Source organism: Pteropus vampyrus, unplaced genomic scaffold (assembly GCF_000151845.1).
Source record: "Pteropus vampyrus isolate Shadow unplaced genomic scaffold, Pvam_2.0 Scaffold723, whole genome shotgun sequence".
Classification (NCBI taxonomy): domain Eukaryota; kingdom Metazoa; phylum Chordata; class Mammalia; order Chiroptera; family Pteropodidae; genus Pteropus; species Pteropus vampyrus.
Window position 1 is genome coordinate 359,746 of NW_011889504.1, and position 22,813 is coordinate 382,558.

The 22,813-nt window shown below is 37.6% G+C and overlaps 1 protein-coding gene across 1 annotated transcript in view; it reads right to left on the bottom strand.

Annotated features, from left to right (window-relative positions):
• The window catches only part of GCSAML (germinal center associated signaling and motility like), a 30,498-nt gene that overhangs the window by 3,192 nt on the left and 4,493 nt on the right, over nucleotides 1-22,813 (bottom strand). The window contains exon 2 of the mRNA XM_011385467.2: nucleotides 9,863-9,912. Within this exon, the coding sequence (XP_011383769.1) occupies nucleotides 9,863-9,912 (50 nt within the window). The remainder of the gene's footprint in view (nucleotides 1-9,862; nucleotides 9,913-22,813) is intronic.

Genomic DNA, 22,813 nt, shown 5'->3' on the forward strand with positions numbered 1-22,813 from the left:
TGGTCATGAGAGGAGGCAAACCCCACATTTACCTAGCCTGCCATCTTGACCTTCCTTAAGCAGTATCGTGTGTGTATGTAAATGTCTAATCCAAAATAATATCAAATCTTTTTCCTATTGTCCAGTGTAGAAGTTTCTTGCTCCCCAGTGGACAGCCTGCAGTGGGCTGGTAAAAGATGAACAAATATATATTGGTAATGTCTGTGTCTGGTTTTGGAATTAGGATAATGGTGGCCTTGTAAAATGAGTTTGGGAAACTTTCTTGAATTTTTTGGAATAGTTTGAGAAGAATAGCCATTAATTCTTGTTTGAGTGTTTGGTAAAATTCACCAATGAAGCTATCTGATCCAGGACTTTTGTTTCTTGGAAGTTTTTTGATTACTGATTCAATTTTTTTGTGGTAATTGGTTGGTTCAAATTTTCTGTTTCTTCTTGGTTCAGTCTTGGAAGATGGTATGTTTTTAGAAATGTATCTATTTCTTCCAGATTGTCCAATTTGTTGGCATATAATTGTCATAGCATTTTCTTATAATTCTTTGTATTTCTGTGGAAGCTGTTGTCACTTTTGTTTCATTACCGATTTTATTTGGGTCTTATCGCTTTTTTTTCTTGATGAAAATGGTTAAAGGTTTATCAATTTCGTTTATCTTTACAGAAAAACAGCTCTTAGTTTCATTAATCTTTTGTGTTATTTTTCTAGACTTTATTTCATTTATTTTCCTCTGATCTTAATCATTTTCTTTTTTTTTTTTACTCACTTTGGTTTTTGTTTGCTGTTTGTTTTCTAGTTCTTTTAAGTTTAAGATTAGATTGTTAGAGCTTTGTCTTATTTCTTGAAGTAGGCTTGTATTGCTATGAACTTCCTTCTTAGGACTATTTTTGCTGTCTCACAGATTTTAAGTCATCATGTTTTCATATTTATTTGTCTCTAGGTATTTTTTGATTTCTTCTTTGAACTCAATGTTAACTCATTTACTGTTTAGTATTTAGCATTTTTTTTCTTGTAGTGATTTCTCGTTTCATACCATTGTGGTAGGAGAAGACACTTGATATGACTTCAACCTTATTAAATTTGTTGAGACTTGTTTTATTGCCTAACATGTGGTTTATCTTGGCAAATGTTTAATGTACACTAAAGAAGAATGTTTGTTCTGCTGCTTTGGGGTTCTGCTGCTGTGATCTAAAAATTTAATTAAATCCATCTAGTCTAGTGTGTTACTTAATGCTCTGTTTCCTTATTGATTTTGTGTCTGGAAGATCTAACTACAATGGAGTGTTAAAGTCCTCTACTATGACTGTATTGCTGTCAATCTCTCCCTTTATGTCAGTCAGTATTTGCTTTATATATTTAGGTGCTCCTATGTTGGATGCATATATGTTTAGTAGGGTTATGTTCTCTTATTTTATTGATCCATTTATCATTATGTAATGTCCTTCTTTGTCTCTTACTATAGACTTTGTTTTAAAGTTTATTTTGTCTGATAAAGTATTGCTACTTCCAACTTTTTTATTTCTATTTGCATAAAATATCTTTTTTCATCCCTATACTTTCAGTCTCTGTGTGTCATTTGATCAGCAGTATGTCTGGGTCTTGTTCACTTATTCATTCAGCTTCCCTATGTCTTTTTATTACAGCATTTAATGCATTTACATTTAAGGTGATTATTGATAAATACCTATTTATTGCCATTTTAAAATTCTATTTATAGTTTTACCCCTTTTTCTTCTTAAGGAATTTCCTTTAAGTGTTTTTTGTGTGAGTTGTGTGTTCTCCTGTTATAGCTAAGCCTTGATTACTGTTAGCACATTAGTGGGTGGGACTGACTCTCAGGTTGACTGGCTGTGAAGACTGGCCACACTCACAGAGTATGAGCTGCTATGTGGAGGCTAGTCCCAAGGAATAGGATTTGCCCCAGCAGGCTCACGTACCTGTTGGAGCCACTCTGTGTGCCACTTGTGAGGCTAGTCAGGTGGTGATGTGTTGTGGTCTGATGCCAGCCTTTGTATGTGTTTGTCCTGTGGCCCCTTGGGAGGGGCTTCCATGTAGGTCAAGGTCAGCCACTGCCTTTGACAACTCAGGGCTACCTGGGAAGAGTTACAAAGCAATCTACATGTTGTCACTTCCGGTGCTGGATCTGGAGGCAAGTGGAAGAGACTAAACTGAGACCTGAGGCCTGTTGCCATCAGTAGTGGGCCTAGGACAGCTTAGTATAAGGTCTAGGGAACCCTAAGGCCTGAGGCTGCCTGCCAGTTGCCTGTTAGGCTTAGCTGTTGAGGAGCCTTTGGGTGGAACACGAGTTGGATGGTGTGGAGCCCAAGGAGTCACTGGAGTAAGTGAGCAGTTTATGCTTAGCCATTGAAGATTCAGGTTTTGTGTCAGTGCTGAGCCTGTGTCCTCTTGCAAAAGGCTTAGATTGCAGCAAAGCCAGCTGCCACCCTCCTTGAGGCCACAGATCCCTGAAATTTGTTCAAGAGACACTGCAACTCAGGCTGGCACTAGCTTCCCTCTACCAAATGTGTCTCCTGAGATGTGTGTGTCACTCATAGGCCACACGCTGAGGACTGCTGACTGCTGTCCAATGCATCACCTACTGAGTTCTCAGGGTGGGGACAGTTGCAAGGCAATGAATCTGCTGTGGGCAATTCATGGGCTGGGTAGGATGGGGTCACAAGGAGCCATGGGATGGAGCAGGCTAATCCCACCAGTCAATGCAGATTCAGAATTTGTGTGTTGGGGCAGGCTCAACACAGGATAAGATGGCACCCACCTACAGACTGTCCTGAAGTAAGATCTGACAAAGGGCCAATGGTAGCTGTCCCTCCAGCCCTAGCCCCATTGCCACACACATCAGTCTTTTTCTGTATGTCTCTTGCGCCTCCCCAGCTGTTGACCCTTTGCCAGAACCCAGAGTGTGTGCCTGCAGGTGAGTGAGTCTGTGCGCAGGCACTTTAAGGAAACATCTGAGTTTTCACATTCCTTCTATCTCACCCAAATGATCACTAAGTTTTACAGCCAGGTTTATTCGAACTCCTGTTCCTGGCATGGGTACCCTGGACTGGTGAGCCCCTGCAAGGGGCTGGGACCCCTCTCTTCTTCATGAGGACCTTTTCAGCTTTAATATTCCTCTCAGTGCTCAGCCACCACGCAGACAGTCGAGGCATTCGTTTTGCATCTCCATCCTTCCTGTTGGTCTGGATGTTATTTTTTCTTTACCTCTTCAGTTGTAGGTCATATGTTCAGTTAGTCTTCAGATGATTCTCAAAGTTTACTGTTTTATAATGTGGTTGATATTTTAATGTGGTCATGAGAGGAGGCAAACCCCACATTTACCTAGCCTGCCATCTTGACCTTCCTTAAGCAGTATCGTGTGTGTATGTAAATGTCTAATCCAAAATAATATCAAATCTTTTTCCTATTGTCCAGTGTAGAAGTTTCTTGCTCCCCAGTGGACAGCCTGCAGTGGGCTGGTAAAAGATGAACAATTGTTATAGAGATAGGTACTGAAATAATAAGAGTAACTATTTCAAATTAAATATAAATATACAGATTGAGGTTGATTACATATATGAATACTGAAGCAATTTATATGTATGTTAATCTGATATCCACTACTAATATTTTAAATAAACCAACTTGAATGAGGAAGGTCACAGGACACTAAATATAGCAAAAAATCTCAATTTATAAGAGGAACATTGACTGGTTCTGAAATCTACATCCTAATAAGCTTGATAGTGATTCTTAGCAACATTTTAGAATATATTAAACAAATTAAACAGATTACATAAAACAACAGTATGTTAATAATTTCTAATAACTCATCATTCTTCACAAATAAATTCATGTTCATTGCACTGATTTCAAATATAAAATGTTAGGTATATTCATAAAGTCACATATCTTCATATATATAGTTTTATGTAATAATTTAATTAAAAATATGTTTTGATTTTAACATTGTTTTGTAATCATGAACTGAGGAAATTATGTACTGAAAATGCAATTCAGTTATAGCATTAGAGACAGCAGCTTGGAGAATCATATGTCACTATGAATGGCACAAAGAAATCAAAGACTAGTGTTTCTGCTATTGGTGCTTAAGATGTTAAAATACTTAGAAACAAGAATATTTAGTCTCAAAAACCTGTAAAATGCCATTATTAAGTTAAAGGTTAGTTGAATTAATGTCTGAATAGACTTCTTATTTGAGGTTAGGGCATCAATTGAAGGAAAATATATATACACATACACATCTTAGAATCAGAATGAGAACATCTGAGAGAATTTCTGATAACTACAATTAACCTGAATCCCAAACTACAGCACGTATTTATAGTCAGATGAGCTGCCCCCTCTGGACTCATATAATAAGGGTTTTCCTTCCTTGATTGACAAGGGAAGACTCCATTTCACTGTCTTTTCCAACTCCTAGAGGTTGCTCTCATTCCATCCCCCTCTGTATTCAATGCCAGCAACATAAGACCCAGTGGCTGCTCACACTTTCTTCTGCTGTGTCACTATGATGGTGTGTCTTCTGCTTCTGTCTTCTCCCTTTTAAGGACCTTTTGTTTGCACTGTGCTCACCTGGACAACCAAGGATGCTCTCCTCACCTCAAGATTCTTAATTTAGTCATATTTGCAAAGTCCCCTTTGTCAAATTTTAAAAAGCATATTCAAACTTAAATATCTTTTGGGTCCTTTATTATGCCTTCAACACAATAATTTCCTATTATTAAAGAAAAAAACTAAAGATTTAGGACTATAAGAATATTAAAGTAGATGTATTAATGTAGCCTATTATCTTTTTTGCACTCATCAAATGGCAAATAAACAAACAAACAAACAAACAAAAAACTTTCTTATTCCAGGTACATGAGATAACACATTGGTGAGCATCATGTTGTATTATAAAATGCCAATCTAAATTACTGTTCATTACTTGGTAAATCTGGTAGCCTTCTCATGATTTGTAAGACATTAGTAGCCTACAATGTCTTCTATGTAACTCAACTCAGTAATTGTGACTGAACTGCAAAAAAATGGTACCAGGAATGGTTGGAAACAACGAACTCCCCAAAGTATGAGAATCTGCTCTTAGTCATATCACCTGGTTTGGTTTAGAGGTAAAAAGAATCCAATCTGAATCAAAATATGAGACACAAGTGGTCCACATCACATATAAAAAAAAAGGTTTATTAAGAAAGTCCCAGTCAAGATGGTAGAGTAGGTGACACTGTACTCTCATCAAATCACTGTACCACATCAAATTACAACTAAACTACAGAACAGCAATCACTGGAAGTCACCTGAAGTCTACCTGAACAGAAGTCCTAGAACTGGGGACACACAGAAGGAGGGGCAGAAATGTGGAACAGGCTGATCCCACAACCACACATAGCAGCTGAGAATCAGGAGGAAATCTCGGCTATGAAAAACCCCCCAAAAGAACAAAGGATCCAGCCACACACAGGGCTGCACAGACCAGGGTTCCAGTGCTGGAAAGAGAAGTCTTCATAGCTTCTGGTGAAAAACAAGAGAGATTGTGGCTAAGATGGAGGGGTGAAAAACTCACTCACTATTAGCTCCAGTGCTGAGAAAGCAGCTCAAAGGCACCAAGGACATACAGGGAGGAACTGAGTTGTCTGGCTTCAGAGTGAGAGCTGGAGGGGCAGCTTTTTCCCAGACAGAAGTGCTGGCAGAAGCTATTGTCCCTTTGCTGAGCCCTGACACCTCCCAGTGTGCAGACCCAGGTGGCTGCCATATTTGAGTCTCCATCAATCTGACTGACATTGGTCTATTCAGACTGGTGATTCCCTGAGAGTCTACCCCACCCAGTTTGCATGCCTACCCAAACCACTTCCTCCGTATAAATGACCTGTCTTGGTTCATGCTGTAAATTTTCTTAAAATCTCTCAAAGTTTTTGCAAAACCCAAACAAGCAACATTGGACCTCAGTGTGTACCATACCTCTTGTTAAGCAGCCCCAAGCCCAGACTAGCAGCAGCTGGCTTTGGTTTGTGGCTCAACCTATTGAGGCACCCCTAAGTCCAGCATGGGTAGTAGCCATTGGCGAATGGTTTGATGACTCTTGCCAAGTGGCCTTAAGCAGGGCACAGGCTATGGCTAAATTTGGCCTGTAGGGGAACCCATGTAAGGAGTCCTAGGGCCAACATGCACAGTGGCTGACTCCTTACCAAGCTGGAGTGTGACCCAGGCCTGTATCCAAGGACAACATACCCAAAGAACAGACTGGGAAGGCATAAGAGCCCTGCTAAAGTAAATCTTACTTCATGGGGTCAACCTTATGAACTGGGCAGTTCTCACAACCAGTCAGTCTGAGGTTTGATCCCTCCCATTGACATGCAAAAAGCAAAGCTCAACTACAACAGGAGGGCACACACAACCCACACATGGGATATACCCTGAGCACCCAGCTCAGGTGACCAGGGAAGACTGTGCCACTGGGCCCCAAAAAACATCTACTACATTAAGCCACTGTATTAAGACTGGAGGACATAGCGGCCCTATCCAATACATAGAAACAAATTAGGGAGGCAACCAAAATGGGGAAACAATGAAACATGTCCCAATTCAAGAAGAGAACAAAGCTCCAGAAAAAGAACTCAACGAAATAAAGACAGGCAATTTACCAGATGCGGAATTCAAAACACTTGTTATAAAGATGCTCAATGAACTGAGGGGAAAGTAGAAGAACTCAGTGAGAACTTTAGCAAAGAGATAGAAAATATAAAAATAGACATAGAAAACTTAAAAAAGAATTAGTCAGAAATGAAGACTACAATAACTGAAATGAAGAATACCTTATGAGAAATTAACAGTAAATCAGAAAAGGAGGATTGAATCAGTGATTTAGAAAATAAAGTAGGAGTAAACAATCAGAAAAGCAACCAGAAAAAATAATCTAAAAAAAAGAATTTTAAGGGACCTGTGAGAGAACATCAAGTGTACCATTATTTACATAATAGGGGTACCAGAGGGAGAAGAGAGAGTACAAGGATTAAAAGCTTATTTCAAGGAATAATGACTGACAACTTCCCTAACCTGGCAAAGGAATAGACATACAAGCCCAGGAAGGACAGAGAGTCCAAACAAGACGAACCCAAAGAGGCCCACATCAAGACACATCATCATTAAAATGCCAAAAGTGAAAGACAGAGAATCTCAAAAGCAGCAAGAGAAAAGAAGTTAGTTACCTACAAGGGAGCTCCCATAAGACTGTCAGTTGGTTTCTCAACAGAAATTTTGTAGACTAGAATAGATTGGCACAAAATACTCAAAGTGGTAAAAAGCAAAGACCTATAACCAAGATTACTCTGCCCAGCAAAACTATCATTTAGAATTGAAGGACAAATAGAGTTTACCAGATAAGAAAAAGCTAAAGCAGTTCATCATCACCAAGCCACTACTACAAAAAAAAAGTTATAGAGATTTCTTTTCATATGAAGAAAAAAGATTTTAAAAAAATGAATAATAAAGTGACAATAACTACATATCAATCAAGAAGTACTTTTAATGTAAATGGATAAGTGCTCCAATCAAAAAATAGAGTGGCTGAGTGGATAAGAAAACAAGACCCTTACATATGCTGCTTATGAGAGACTCACTTCAGTTTGAAAGGCACACACAGACTGAAAGTAAAGAGATAGAAAAAATGTTTCACATAAATGGAAACAAGAAAATAAGGTATCAATATTTATATCAAACAAAGTAGACTTTAAAACAAAGGCTATGTGAAGGACGTATATAAAGAAAACTATAAGGCCCTATTAAAGAAATCGAAGAAGATACAAAGAAATAGAAAGATATTCTGTGTTCTTAGATTGGAAGAATCAACATAGTTAAAATGACCATATTACCTAAAGCATTATACAGATTTAATGCAATCCCCATCAAAATCCCATTGGCATTTTTTTAAGAAATAGAACAAAAACTCATCAGATTTGTATGGAAGCACAAAAGACTCCGAATTGCCAAAGCCATCCTAAGAAAAAAGAACGAGACTGGAGGCATCACTCAGCCCAACTTCAAATTATATTACAAAGTGACCGTAAACAAAATGGCATGGTATTGGCAGCAAAACAGACACAATAACCAGTGGAACAGAGTCAAGAGTCCTGAATAAACCTATATTTATATGGGCAAATAATTTTCTACCAAAAAGCCAAAAACATACATTGGAGAAAGGAAAGTCTCTTCAATAAATGGTGCTGGGAAAACTGGAAAGCCACCTGCAAAAGAATGAAACTAGACTGTTGTCTATCGCCACACAGCAAAATTAACTAAAAATGGATTAAGGACCTGAAATAATAAAGTGCATAGAAGAAAACACAGGACCTTGGACTTAAAAAGAATTTTATAAATTTGACCTCAAAAGCAAGGGGAGTAAAAGCAAAAGTAAATGAATTAGACTACATCAAACTAAAAAGCTTCTGTTCAGCAAAAGAAATCATCAACGAGGTAAAGAGACAACCATTTGAATGGAAAAATATATTTGCAAGCAATGCCTCCGATAAGGGCCTAATATCCAAAATATACAAAAAACTCATATGGCTCAAAAACAACAACAACGAAAAAAACGATCCAATCAAAAAATGGGCAGAGGACCTGAACAGACACTTCTCCCTAGAGGACATACAAATGGCCAACGAATATATGAAAAGATACTCAACATTGCTAACTATTAAGGAAAAGCAAATCAAAACCATAATGAAATATTATCTCACACCTGTTAGAAAAGCTATAATCAACAGGACATGTAATAACAAATGTTGGAGAGGATGCGGAGAAAAAGGAACCCTCTTACACTGCTGGCGGGACTGCAAATTGGTACAGCCACTATGGAAAACAGTATGGAGAGTCCTCAAAAAACTAAGAATTGATCTACCATATGATCCAGCAATCCCTCTACCGGGTATTTACACCAAAGACTTGAAAATATCCAAAAAAGATATTTGCACACCAATGTTTATAGCAGCATTATTCACAGTGGCCAGGACATGGAAGTAGCCAAAGCATCCTACGATAGATGGTTGGATAAAGAAGCTGTGGTACATATATACAATGGAATATTACTCAGTCATAAGAAGAGATGAAATACTGCCATTTGCGACAACCCAGATGGACCTCGAAATAATCATGCTAAGCAAAATAAACCAAACAGAAAAAGTTGAATATCACAGGGTATCACTTATATGTGGGATATAACCTAAAAGCAACAAATAAACAGGATAAACAAACAGAGACTCATGGACATGGACTATAAACTAGTGGTTACCAAAGGGAAGGGGTGGGGGATGATGGCGGATGTAGACGGGTAAAGGGAATCAAATATAGAGGGGGAGAGGGAGGGTAAAGTAGGTAAAGGGGATCAAATATTATAGCTGAAGGAAACTGGACTTTGGGTAGTAAACACACAATAGAATATGTAGATGTCAAATTATAACGTACACCTCTACATGATTACTCCATCTAGGTACTGTGTCAAACAGAGCAAATGCATGAGCAAAAAAAAAAAAAAATGCTTGAGACAGCTAATATTCAAAATGGCTCTATTTCAAAATAACAATACAGAAATTAAAGTTGGTATGATTTTGGTTAATTGCTTCTCATAGAAGTTCGCAGTGTTGCTTGCAATAAATTAGATATAGATACTGCTATAATAACAAGATCAAAATAACAAGATCAGTTTTGTGAGGCCAAAAAAATGAAGGACTAAGGCATTGCCATAAGAAAACCAAACAAAATTTACTCCAACCCTAACAGAGTATCAGAAGCTCAGCTAATCTGGATGTTTACATTTTCTACTTCCCAAGTATAAAAAATATTATGAAGCAGACTTACTTTTCTTATCTTGACCTCGACTTTCTCTCTCATTTGTAGCTATTTCCTGCCTACAAGGAAAAGAGATAACACAAGACACTTCAGTTATCTGAAGCTGAAATTGCAGTTGAAATCAGTGTTTCATTGCCCTTAACTCGAGGGCATTGCTGGATTGACAATTGAAAAGTTAAATACAATTAAAAGCCTGCTTACCCTAGTGTTTTGTTTTGTTTTATTTTTCTGAAACACAATGAAATATGGCTAATAACACTGTATTGTATAATTGAAATTGGCTGAGAGTAAAACTTAACAGCTCTCACGAAAACGAAACAAAGGAACACTAAAAGGTAAATATGGTTGTGTTAATTAACTCCATAGGGAGTATCCTTTCACAATGTATATGTTTATCAAATCGCAAAGTACACTTTAAGTATATTAAAATTATATTTGTAAATTATACTTCAATAAAGCTGAAAAAGAAAAAATCAAAATCTAGGAAAATGATTTTTAAAATGAAGAATAAAATCCCACATTTTATGAAATTTAAGGAATTACTAGATTATCAAACAGTGAAATTTGTAATATTTCTAGGAAAGAGTTTGAAAGTCAATTTACTTCTCTGCTGTTCTTGATGACAGAGTAATGTAGGGAGGAGGCAAGAGAATTAAAAATGTTAATCAAGCTACATTCAGAGACTACAATGTGCTGATCAGCCCTGCAGCCAGGCCAGGAGGACTCCTGCAGAACAAAAGTATATTCCTGCTAGGACTGCGAACCATCCATTCCTCACACCTGTGAAGGGAAAACAGGAACTGAGAGTCATTCCCTATGGCTAAAACCATGGGGAACCTATGGCTCAAAGGCTAGGAACTGTCAGCAGGCTTTTCACTCTACATATTCTTACCTTTTCATGCTATATACCCTTCCCCTTCCTCATTGTATGTCCATAGTAAAGGAAATGGATTAACAGTCTTTTAAACAATAACTCGTAGAAACTAAAGAATGATATATAAACTGAATTCCCTGAACACTCACTCCCGGACACCACCACTATCTTTCCAAGTCTCTCTTGGTCCCTCTCATTCTCTGCCTCTGAGAGGAGACCGCACTCTATCTGTGGAGTGTTACCTCTTTTCTAATATATTCTCCTTTTGACTCTAACTTTGGCAGGTGTGTCGAATTCTTTCCACACTCTCCAACAAAGGACCCTCTTCTTCTGTTAGTGCAGGGCTTAGTCTCCCTGTCAGTTGGGGAAATTTGCCCTGCCCTGCATCAAGAGTATGTATCTTTAAAGGTAAATGAGACAATCCTAGAAATTCTAAATACAAATTTACAACACAGATTAATAAGTGTGCGCTGGTGAAGAGAAGATAGAGATTCATCTCTGCAGGGACATAATTCCACAGCACAACAGAGAAGGGCTAAAAGGGGATAGAAGTCACAGAAGGAACCTTTTGTACCTCTGACTCTCAGACTCCTGCTTGAGGGAATGTGGAGGTGACACAGGATACCACCTGTAATGGCTTGCCACCTCAAAGAGGGTGACATACACAGAATAGAGATGTGCCCAGGGCACAAGGAGCAGGATACTTGATGAGGAAGCAGTCTGAATCAACACCAAAATCAAATCCTGGATTTTGGCTTTTATCCCCCTCTTCCACTCTCCCCGACGAACGCACAAAGGTTCACACATACCATTCTATCTCACAAATGACCTGTTGCCACTTGAAGAAGTAAGCATGAAGTTGCAAGCATGAACTTGATAACAAAAATAGCACGTGCGCGCGCGCACACACACACACACACACACAGAAAAACAGAAACAATCTATTATAGGTAGATAAACAGTAATTATCTGTTCTTAATTATAATAATAATAATAATAAATGGAATGGGAAAGTGGGCTAGCATAAATCAGAAAAACAATAGAAAGAAATGATAAAATCTTTAGAGAAATTAAAACAGCATTAAAAGCATCAAAAAGTAAAATCAATTATTCTAAAATCAAACCAGTAGCTTGGAAAAAGCATGCTTAAAATGAAAACTAAATAGATAATGAAGAAGTAGATCGTTAAAGAAGAGATTATAATTATGAAAAAAGAAAGCATTTATTTTATTTAACACAATTGTTATTTCTGGAGATGAGATGCAAACAAATGAAACAAATGTATCCAATGATGTAATAAAAGAGAAGTCTTGAAAGAAAGACTTTTATCTAAAAATTTATTTTACAGAAAGAAAAACACTGAGACATGTAAAGGCTTTAGAACTTCAAGAATAAACAATGACCTCCAAGGTAAGAAAACCTACTGTCCAAACCTTAGTAGCAGGGAAGATAAAACTGGTGCGTTCTTTAGGAAAACAACAGGAAACAAAACAAAAGATGAATGTAAAACTCATTTGAACTTTGTGAAGTGTGAAGTCATGTTGCAAAGGGGCTAATGAATGGTGCATACTGCTGGGGGCTGGCTGGCTGTGGTTCTGAGGTGAAGGTCTGGCCATGAAATGCAGATCCCAGCCCACGTCGTTAATCATTACTGCCCACCGATAACTGTCCACTCTAATCTAAGTGCAGTGCGGCAGTCCTGGGTCCTGGGCCTAGCTGTCACTTCCAGAGATTGAAAAATCTCTGGATTTTCTTTTTAAATGTTTTGTATTGACCCACATTATGGATGAAATGATGTCCCCCTGCAAAAAAAAAAATTGTATGCTGAAGTCCTGACCCCCTGGACCTCACAATGACACCATATTTGGACAGAGGGTCTTTACGGAGATAATTTAGTTAAAACGAGGTCATGCTGTGGCCCTAATCCAGTTCAAGCGGTGCCCTTATAAGAAGAGGAAATCGGGACACAGGCAGATACCAAAGGAAGATGATGTGAGGACACAAGGAGGAGACAGACATCTGTAAGCCAAGGTGAGAGGCCAAAATTTTGATCTTGGACGTAGGATCTCCAGCACGGTGGGCAAATGAGTCTATTGTTTAAGTCTCCCGGTTTGTGATAGTTTGTCATGGGGCCTGAGCAAAGTCATCGAGCCTGGCAGTGGCCCTCAGACTGACATCATCGAGTATCAGCACTTCACTTCCTCATCCTCCTTGCCTCCTGAGGGAGATTCTAGCCTTCTCCCCACCCGCCCAGCTTCCACCACAGAACCTTCTCACACTCCAGGAGACAAGGATGGCAGCGAATTCCTTCTCTAATTTCAGAACTAGATCCAGAAAGAGACACCATGACAAAGAGGATATCCCCAGACACCCACTACTGTCATGGATCTTTCCTCATTAATGCATTTAGAATCGATATGCAGCAAAGAAAAGGAAAAAGTGAATGTTAACTCAAAATAGTAGCAGATTAATTATAGTCAATAACAAAGGTAAGAAAAATAAAGTCATAGAATATCTGAAATACATGATTAATTGTTTCTTTAACAGTTAATTATAATCCTTAAACAAAAATTATATAGTATGAGCCTATAAACATAATTCTAGCTCATATTTATTGAGTGCTAGTTTCAGCCAAGTGCTGTTCTAATGAATAGACAATGATTTTTTTAAATGTTATTTTCACAACCACAATACAAAATCGTAGTATTTTTAAATTCTAAGACTATAACCCATGTGAAAAAAACAGAATTTAAAGTATTTTAGTTAACCCATGTCAAAACTGATATACAATGTATGATCAAGAACTTTGATGAAATCCACAAAGCAGAAATAACACAGATACTGATAAGGCAATGAAATTAGAATTAGTATCAAAAATGTAAAGCAATGCTTAAAATTAAAAACTACTCAGATCCAAGAAGAAATAAAAATTGAAGTAACAAAATAATAGATAATAATAGCATTTCCTTTAACAAAACGTGGAGTACAGATAAAATCTTTTTAAAGGAAATGTTATATTCCTACATGCCCCCATATCTAAACAAAAAAAAAATGAAAACACAAAAATTAAGTTTTTAATTCAAAATAATTAGAATAACAACAATTTCAAAAATTAAGGTAAGCTCAAGTAAGACTCCAATGAAGCTAAAAGCAACAATACCATGCAGTCCCAGAAAGAGAAAAACAGAATTCGGGCCAGAGGTATCAAGGGGTTGTGTGTTTGGGGGCGGGGAGGTTGGTACAGATATTCTATATCTTGATTGGAGGTGATGGTTACATAATGATATGTGTTTTTCTAAACTTAACAAATTATTAACCTAAAAGGTAAATTTTACTGTACTATACTTCTGTAAATCTACATTTTAAAAAGTTAAATGACTTGAAAGAGCTTATATTATCCTTTTTGTAAATGTGTTTAAAGTTATGAATTAAATGAATGAAATTCTAGTAAAAATAAGATAACTGAAATTGACTTAAGAAGATGTAGATAATGTAACTTCATTCAGAGTATCATCCTGCCAAATCCACCAAAAGCAGAATGGAATTATTTCTAGCCTGTGTAAATCTCACCTACAGTGCACTGAAATTAGCTGGTTTGTCGAGGTGATTGAGATCATCCCCTCCAAGCTGGCTGTTCAAAATCCCATGAGATTTGCTTGCATGGGGATGCCCAGACACATGCAGCCTCTCTTCACTTAGTTATTATTGCCTGCTTGTGATGAAGATTTGCTTGTATCTGAAAATGTCGACACTTCAGTTCCCTTCACAGGGGAGAATTATGGATGTCAGCTAGTGCAAATCTCACTTCAGATGTGACAGAGCAAGAGCCTTGTTTAAATTTCCCAACTCCACAGAACTGATTTATGACAGCCTGAGAGAGGGCCTGGTCCGGCGACATCACCGAGTATTTGCTTTCGCCTCCCCAGCTACAAACTGTAATGGGAGTTACAGAGTCACATAACACAGGCACAGCCACCCACTATCTCTACCTTTGCCTTGGTGCAGAGAAAGTGTAAGCGAAGCACAGGAAATGCAGATTCCTGCAAACATTGTTTCTTGTCACCAACAAACAACGGGGCCCTCCTCACAGTCCCCCACCCTTTCACTCTGTAAAAGAAGGCAGGCATCTCAGAGTCCGGCATCTCCGGAAACCCAGAGCTTGTGATGGAACGATTAGGAAAGAGTTTGGGTGCAAAGATATGAAAAGCCTATAAGAAACAAACAAGTCAGGATGTTTCTGTTCATCTAAGCTGCAGTGAGATATGGATGTCCAGTTATCTGTTGTTTTTCCACTTTTTTTTCTTTTTTCCATTGAGTGTCTTGTAAGGGTTGATCAACAGATAGGCTAACAAGCCTATCTAGTAATGGATAGTCTCTTGAAAGCATGCAGCAAATGAACCAACATATGGTTTTAAGTGGTGAGAAAGCATGCAAGCCTAAGTAGAGGACAGAGCAGAAAATGCACGGGGCGTGGAAGGGACACTTCCACACAGTGCAATAGGGGACAATAAGAACCAGCAGTGCCAGGAAGAGACACCACCAAGCACATGCACAGGAAATAAAAGCTGTGTGCGTTAGGAGAGCAGCGTGTTTTGAGGTCTTGAGGTGAGGCTGAGCTTAGTGATTTGAAGAATGAATAAATGGAAGTAGAGTTCCTGAGAGATAAGTGTGAGAGTGGAGGATGGGTAATGAGACTGGGGAGGGCCATGGAGCTCAATCTCTACAGGACTGTGGTCCCTGGTAGAGTCTGGATTTTATTCTGATGCAATAGAGAGCCATCAAAGCTCTTAGGCAAAAGCATGATTACACTTATATTCTCAAATGCTATTCTGGCTAAGCATAAAGAATAGGTTGGAAGTGTGACCACTGTAGATAGCCAACAGAAAACAAACATCTTTTATTCCAGCTATACATTGTATATTTGCTTTGTATAACCATTAAGAAACAAGTCATGTGCACATACCCCATGTCCCCTGTTTAGAGAGACCCACCATCTAACCTTCTGCCAAGTCTTAGAGGAAATCACCAAAGAACTCTCTCATTATAGCTCTAAGATGTTCACTCTTGTGGGACAAAAATTTTAGGAGTAAATGCCAGAGAGAAAAGCTCTGGTATGTTGTGTTCTTACCGTTTCCTTCCCACATCTGGGTTTACCTTCTTGAGCTTCTTTTCATTGTCTCTCAGGCAACTAAGTGGAAATATTAAAAAAAAGGAGAGAGAAAGAAAGAGATTGTTACCTACTTCCAAATGTTCTCACCATATTTTGTAGCTTTCCCTGTCATTAAAACAAAGCCTGCCATTTCCCCCCAAACTTCTCTTCTCTTCAGAATTGACAAGTGGTCACAGATATAAAATGCAATTCAGAAATTAACCGCAGATATAAAATGCAATTCAGAAATTAACCAGAGGCTAAGCTAACAATGGGATGAAATCCTAATAGTCTGATCTTTGACTCTCAGTCTTGTATTTAATAATCAGAAAAGTTCCAGGGCTAAGATTTATCCTGATAAGGCATGCATGCAAATTTCCTGAGTCTCCAGAAACGGTGAGGGGCAAAGGCAGTAGAAATGGCCTAACCACCTAGCAACGGGAAGATGTGGCTTCTTCACAGCCCAGGTAGGTCAGCAGCTCACCCACATCCATCCTGTTGACTATGAGGACCTTTTAGCTTGGCCCTTGAAGCCAGAGCAAGCTCCTTCAGACCTGGCTGTCCGGCCATCCGTGTACAGTATAGAGTGCTGTGATCTCCACCTATGTTCGGGGAAGTTTATTTTGTGCAAATTCTGCGTGTTTTCCCATCAATAATCACCATCCTTGAGAGAGTCGAGTGAGCAATAAATGATGGAGTGGAGGCCAGAGAATTAGCACCTTGCAGTTACAGGACAGTTGGCAATGCAACAAGACCCCCACTGCACCAGTTGTCCTGTGAGTGCTCTTTCCCTCCTTTATCACATCCCTCCTACCTCCACGTGAGATTGCATGTAAAATGTCAAAGCTGTGAGCCTCCCTCCTGCTCACTGTCAAGGTTCAAAGAAGACATTTCCTTGGTGTCAATGATAAAAAGTACAGAAACAATGTCAGATACCGACATATGGGGCCATTAAGCAAATAATAGAATTTGTTAAATACAAAGTAAAGGGCCCTTTTTCTTTGTAGGATGAGGTCTGATGAAGAGATTTCTGGGTAATCTTCACAAGTACTTAAATTTGAATGTAATAATTGCTAACAGTATAGATTGTACATCTGGCAAAATTTAATTTCACTGTCCCCATCTTTTCTTTTCTTTCCGTTTCCCTAGAATTCAGTTTTCTCGTGATTTCATCTTCCTAAACTGGTAAATAGAGAAAGAATCTGTGAAAACAATTATCCTTGAGGTTATTGATGATTCATTGACTTACCCTTCTAAAGATTTATTATTATTATTATTTTAAAGTTAAAACCAGGAGCATAAATCCCATAACATTAATAATGACATGGAATTCCATGTCTTTAGTATTATTGGTCATAAGTGTGCACTAATTTCTGCCATACGTGAAGTAAATGTTTGCCTTTTTTTAATCAGGGGAAATCAGACAATGTCAGGCCATAGGTGATATACAAAGATTTGTTAACTGAATTAATAAATTAAGTAATATTCTATCATTTAAAAAATAGATATTAAGTTAAGCATAAAAATGTATGTTGGCCAAAATATTGAGATCATGCGTGATTTTTTTCATACTTTTTTTTAACTTTTCAAATATTCTATACTAACTTAAGACATTATAACTCCAAAAAAGAAATCTAAAGAAATATTCAAAATATCTGCAATGTACATACTACTTGTCCATCAAGCAATAAAGTTAAAAATCAACTTTATTTTTAACCTTAAAAATTTTAAGTTAAAAATAACTAAAAATGTTCATATGTCTAGGCATTAGGTAATATAATAAGTAATCCTTATTTTAAAGAATAAATTATAAAAAAAAATCTTTCTTGAACATGTAATAGTAAAAGCTACAAAAGACTATTTGAAGGATATAAACAAAGGAAAATGTGAAAATGCATTGCTAAAATACATTCATAAGAAGACTCAAAGTAAGCAGTTATCTCAAGAAGTTGGAAAAAGAAAGAGAAATGAGAAAAGTTGTGGGGAAAAATAAATGTAATAGAGAACCAAATATTAGAAAATAATAATATCAGTAAGGTGGGCAAAAATCTGGAAAGATCAATTAAGTAAAAAGAGAAGAAACCAAAAATAACACTAAAACAAATTTCAGAATAAGTACCACAGCTGTAAAACAAATATTATGAACAATTATGTATAATAAATTCAAGAAAATAAAATGCAAATAGTGGCACGATCCTCCATACCTCAAAAATGCTATCCCACATGGTTTCATATAAAATATTATCAAACTCCATGTGACAAATGTATCTTCTCTTAACAAGGTATTCCAGAAATAGGAAAATAGAAAATGATACCAAACTCACTTTTGGCATCAGAAATTAATGAGATTAGAATATTCTTCATTTTAAAAAGTAAGTAGGAGAAAGAAACATAGGCCAAATTCACGCATGAAAATACAGAAGTTGTCAATAAAATATGAGTTAGCTAAACCTGAAATTTGTAATAAAAATAATGAACATGACAGAAATTTAAGGACAGGTCATTAACACAAAATCTGTTAATATAATTTACTACATTAGAAATCTAAGAGAAAAATTACCACATAATCTCAATGGTTTCCAAAAATTGCATTTTATAATATCTAGCCTCATTAACAATAAAAAAAAATCACACAACTGATTTTAAGATAAAACTTCCTTGTTTTGATAACTCCAATAGACTAAAAACACAGCAAACCTAATGTCAACAATTTAGAAAAAAATCTAAGATCAGTTACAAGATAAAAACAGCCAAGAACATAGATATTTTAAACATAATAATGACATAAAACAAGATAACGGCATGAGTTGAAAAAAAAAGGAGAGAAAATATTTAACTTCATAGATATATATTAACTTGTAGAAAGCCCAGTCAAATTAACAAACTATAAAATGAAATGAGAAAGTTAGCAAGGCTGGTAGATAAACAATATTCTTACAGCAGCAGGCTAGAAAATAATGTTTTTTTTTTAAATAAATCTATGGTTGTAAATGGCATCTAAAAAGCAGCCTCACAAATGAAAGAAAAACAAAAATTACAACTCTACTAAAATTCATTTAAAAATATTTGAATAAATGAGTAATATTGTTTTGATTGGAATAATGTATTTGCATAAATGTAGCATTTTGTTCTCACATTGAGCTATGTAGTCAGTGCATCCCAATCAAAATTCAAGCTGGCACTGTTAATAAAATCAACAAATTCCATTATAAATAAATATGGGAGGATAAAGTCCTCAAAATGATAAATCAAGTCTGAAACAAAGAACAAAGATGGTACATGCTGGATAGACACTGTTAACAGACAATGTCAATGTACATTCATTCTGCCCTCTTCTGGTCCCCCCTGGGTGATTCTGTAGGGTGAGGTAACGTCACAAGAGGGCCAGTCTGAAGCCTACAACATCAGCCATTACAGTGATTTTTCAAACACTCCAATTCTTTATCTTGAAACCCATCTTACTGGAGAAAAAATTTGCCACAGTTTATATTTTCTGGGCCAACCTTCTATGATGTCGTAGAGGATGATATCACACCTGATGCCAAGTCATAATAATTAAAACACTATGCCACTAGCAAGGGAATACAAGAAATAGGCCAATATAAAGAAGCTGAGTGCAAAGAAACAGACTCATATTAGTAGAAATTTGATATATAATAAAGAAGGAACCACTATTTAATGGGAAAGAATGGAGCTTCTAACAGATGAAGTTGCAAAATCTGGCTCACTTTTGGAGAGAGAGATAAAAAGCAAAAACCCTACTTGATGCCATATACTAATAAAGATTCAATATCTAAATAAAAAAGTCAAATGAAGAATATTCAGAGTAAAGCTTTGTCATGTAAGAGTGGGGAACATTTTCTTCACAAAGACCCAGGAGAATAAAATAGTATTTCTACGCCTGGAAGATCACCTGAGACACTCACAAAAGCACTTACATGTGTCTGTTTACAGTGGCTGTATTCATTATAGCAATAGCTGGAAACAACCCCAGTGCCATCACAGTGAGAATGTATAGTTACGCTCATGGGTGTGGACATAAACGGACCCTGGGTATTCAGCAATTAAAGGAATGAGATGTCAGCACCACACAGTGCAGATCCATCTTCCTGACATGAACACTGAGTGAGAGAAGACAGACACAGAGTACCTGTTGGGCGCATTTGTAAGAGAAGAAGAAGGAGGAGGAGGGGGAGAGGAGGGAGAGAGGGAGAGGGGGAGAGGGAAGGGGAGGAGAAAAAAAAAGAAAAAGACAAGCACAGAAATAGAAATCAGAACAGTGTTTGGAGATGATTGAGAAGAGGCGTGAGGGGGCTTTCTGGGGTGATAGAAAAGTTATATATCACAATCAGGGCGCCAGTTATGTAAGTGTACTTTGTAAAACTCAACAAGCGTTACGTTTAAAATTTGCTCATTTCACTATGTGCGACTTTTACTTTAAATGTAGAAATCAGTTAAAGGAAATTAAATTATTTTTTAAAACCCAAAAGCACAATCCATGAGTTAAAAACTTGACAAATTTGACTACATCAACATTTTGGTTTTTCTGGTCAACAAAAAATGAAGCAAATGCAGAAACACTCAGTAACCATAGATATTTGCAATGGCTGACAAACTTTCTTTGCTTTTCCAAACTTTAGTCAGGCTCCTGAACCTTCTCCTGAGCTCTTCTGTGCACTTCTTTCTAAAAATCCAGTTTTAGCAATAAACCTGCTAAGACAGTGTGAGATTGTGATTTATTATAAGAAAGATGTCTTTGGTCTTCATCCCCATCCCTGACACAGAGTTCCCAAAGCTTTGCAAATCCCCAGTGATAAGAGCACTATAGTATATCTCGTTATGGTATTCAGTCTTTGACCCTAGTTTCTGATAAGAGCTCCTGGAAACTTGGTAAATTCCTAAGTGATAAGAATACTAGGGGTACCTTTTGTTCCAATGAGGAGGCTCTGGGTGGCTCCTGAATGGCTCCTGGATGGGAGCTGGTCATCAGAAGGACCAAGCCACGGTTAGAGAAAATGGTCATGCCTACACAAGGAAGCCTCCCCAAAATCCCAACAGTCTGGGGATATAGGAGCTTCCAGACTGGAAAACATCAAGTAGTATGAAGTCGACACACTCCAGCTCCATGGAGACAAAAGTTCCTGTACTCAGGACACTCCCCCCAGTCCTTGCCCTATGCGTCTCTTCATCTGGCTGTTCATCCATATCTTTTATCATGTGTTTTAATAAACTGGGAAACATAAGTAAATGTTTCCCTGAGTTCTGTGAGCTATTGCAGCAAATTAATCAAACCCAAGGAGGGGATTGTGGGAACCGCAGATCTATAGCCAATTGGTCAGAAGCACAGGTGATGACCTGAACTTGTGATTGGCATCTGAAGTGGGTGGAAACAGGCTTGAGGGACTCAGCCCTTCACCTGCGGGCATTCTACTGTCGTTTCAGAGAATTGCTTGGCTTGGAAAAGCATGTGGTATCAGAAGTGCTGAGACTGTGGAGGGGGTGTGAGGACACAGGAGGAAGACTGGGTTTTTCTAGGAAGACAGTTTAACCAGAAACCACTACATTCAATATCTGGTCACTTGTGATATCTGACCAGGTTCCTCACCCTCCAGCACCCACAGGTGACATCTGATTGCCTGGCCTGTCTTTAGCAAGAATCCCATGGGGGGAACATGGTTAGCCAGAACTCCCTCACCCTGGATGTTTCCTCTCAGTAACTTTCCACCCACTGATCCCACCCTGCTCCTTGGCAGCAAGCCACACTTGCCCGGGCTGTGCTTGGTGTTGAGTCTGTCTCTCTTCCCCACTGTAAACCCCGTTGTGATGGTCTCTATACCTATTGTGATGGTCCTGAATACAGTCTGTATTACCATCTTTAACTAGTGTTACTGACTTTTTTTCTTTAACATGGCTAACGCACAAGGAGTAAGTCTACAGTATTGAAAGGATACTTTGCTAATTGACTAGAATCCAAGAAATCAGATAGAAAAAAAAATTATTCAAATATTAAACATTTAAAAGGAAGGTTTAGCGTGTGACAAGCATATGATTAGATATACAAAATCACCAAACCAGACTGGCACTCATTTATCCCTCTGGTTTCTACAGCACAGTTTGTGCTTCTACCCAGAACCCATTCTCATTTGCCCTGTCTGAAAAAGAGGCTGTGTGGTGTAGTGCAAATGACACAGACCTGACATCAGCAATAGGACCCTGGGAACCATTTCAGTATATACATATATTAAATCATCACATTGTACACCTTAAAAAGAAAGAAAAGAAAAAAGAAGGAAAAGAAAAAAGGAAGGAAGGAAGGAAGGAAAAAATTACATGGCGGTTTCATTGCTTAATAACAAAAATGATCTTGACAAATTTTTATTCTCTATCAGTCGTATAATATCTATTTTTTAAAAAAAAACTTACAGCAAAGTGAATAATTACAGTGTTTCTTGAAGGGGTTTATCTATTTTTTTGAATTGGCATCCACTGCAGTCTCCTCTCTATGATTAATTTTTCTTGAGGCCAAAAGTGCTGTTTCATGTAGATTTTCCATAAATATTGATTAACCTTAAAGAAAGGGTAACATTTTTATCAGAGCATATGTTTGAATTCAACTTTTTGAGCACAATTGTGTTATCTGTCCTCCATCTCCAAAGAAGACATCCAAATGCCCCATAGACACATGAAAAGATACTCAACATTACCAATCATCAAGGAGATGCAAATGAAAACCACAACAAGATACTACCTCACACCTGTTAGGATGGCTACTATCAAAAAGACTAATAATATCAAGTGTTGGTGAGGACGTGGAGAAATCAGAAAGTCTGATCACTCTTGGTGGGAATGTGAGTTGGTGCAGCCACCATGAAAAATAATTTAAAAAATTAAAAATAGAACTATCTTATGATCAAGCAATCACACTTCTGGGTATATA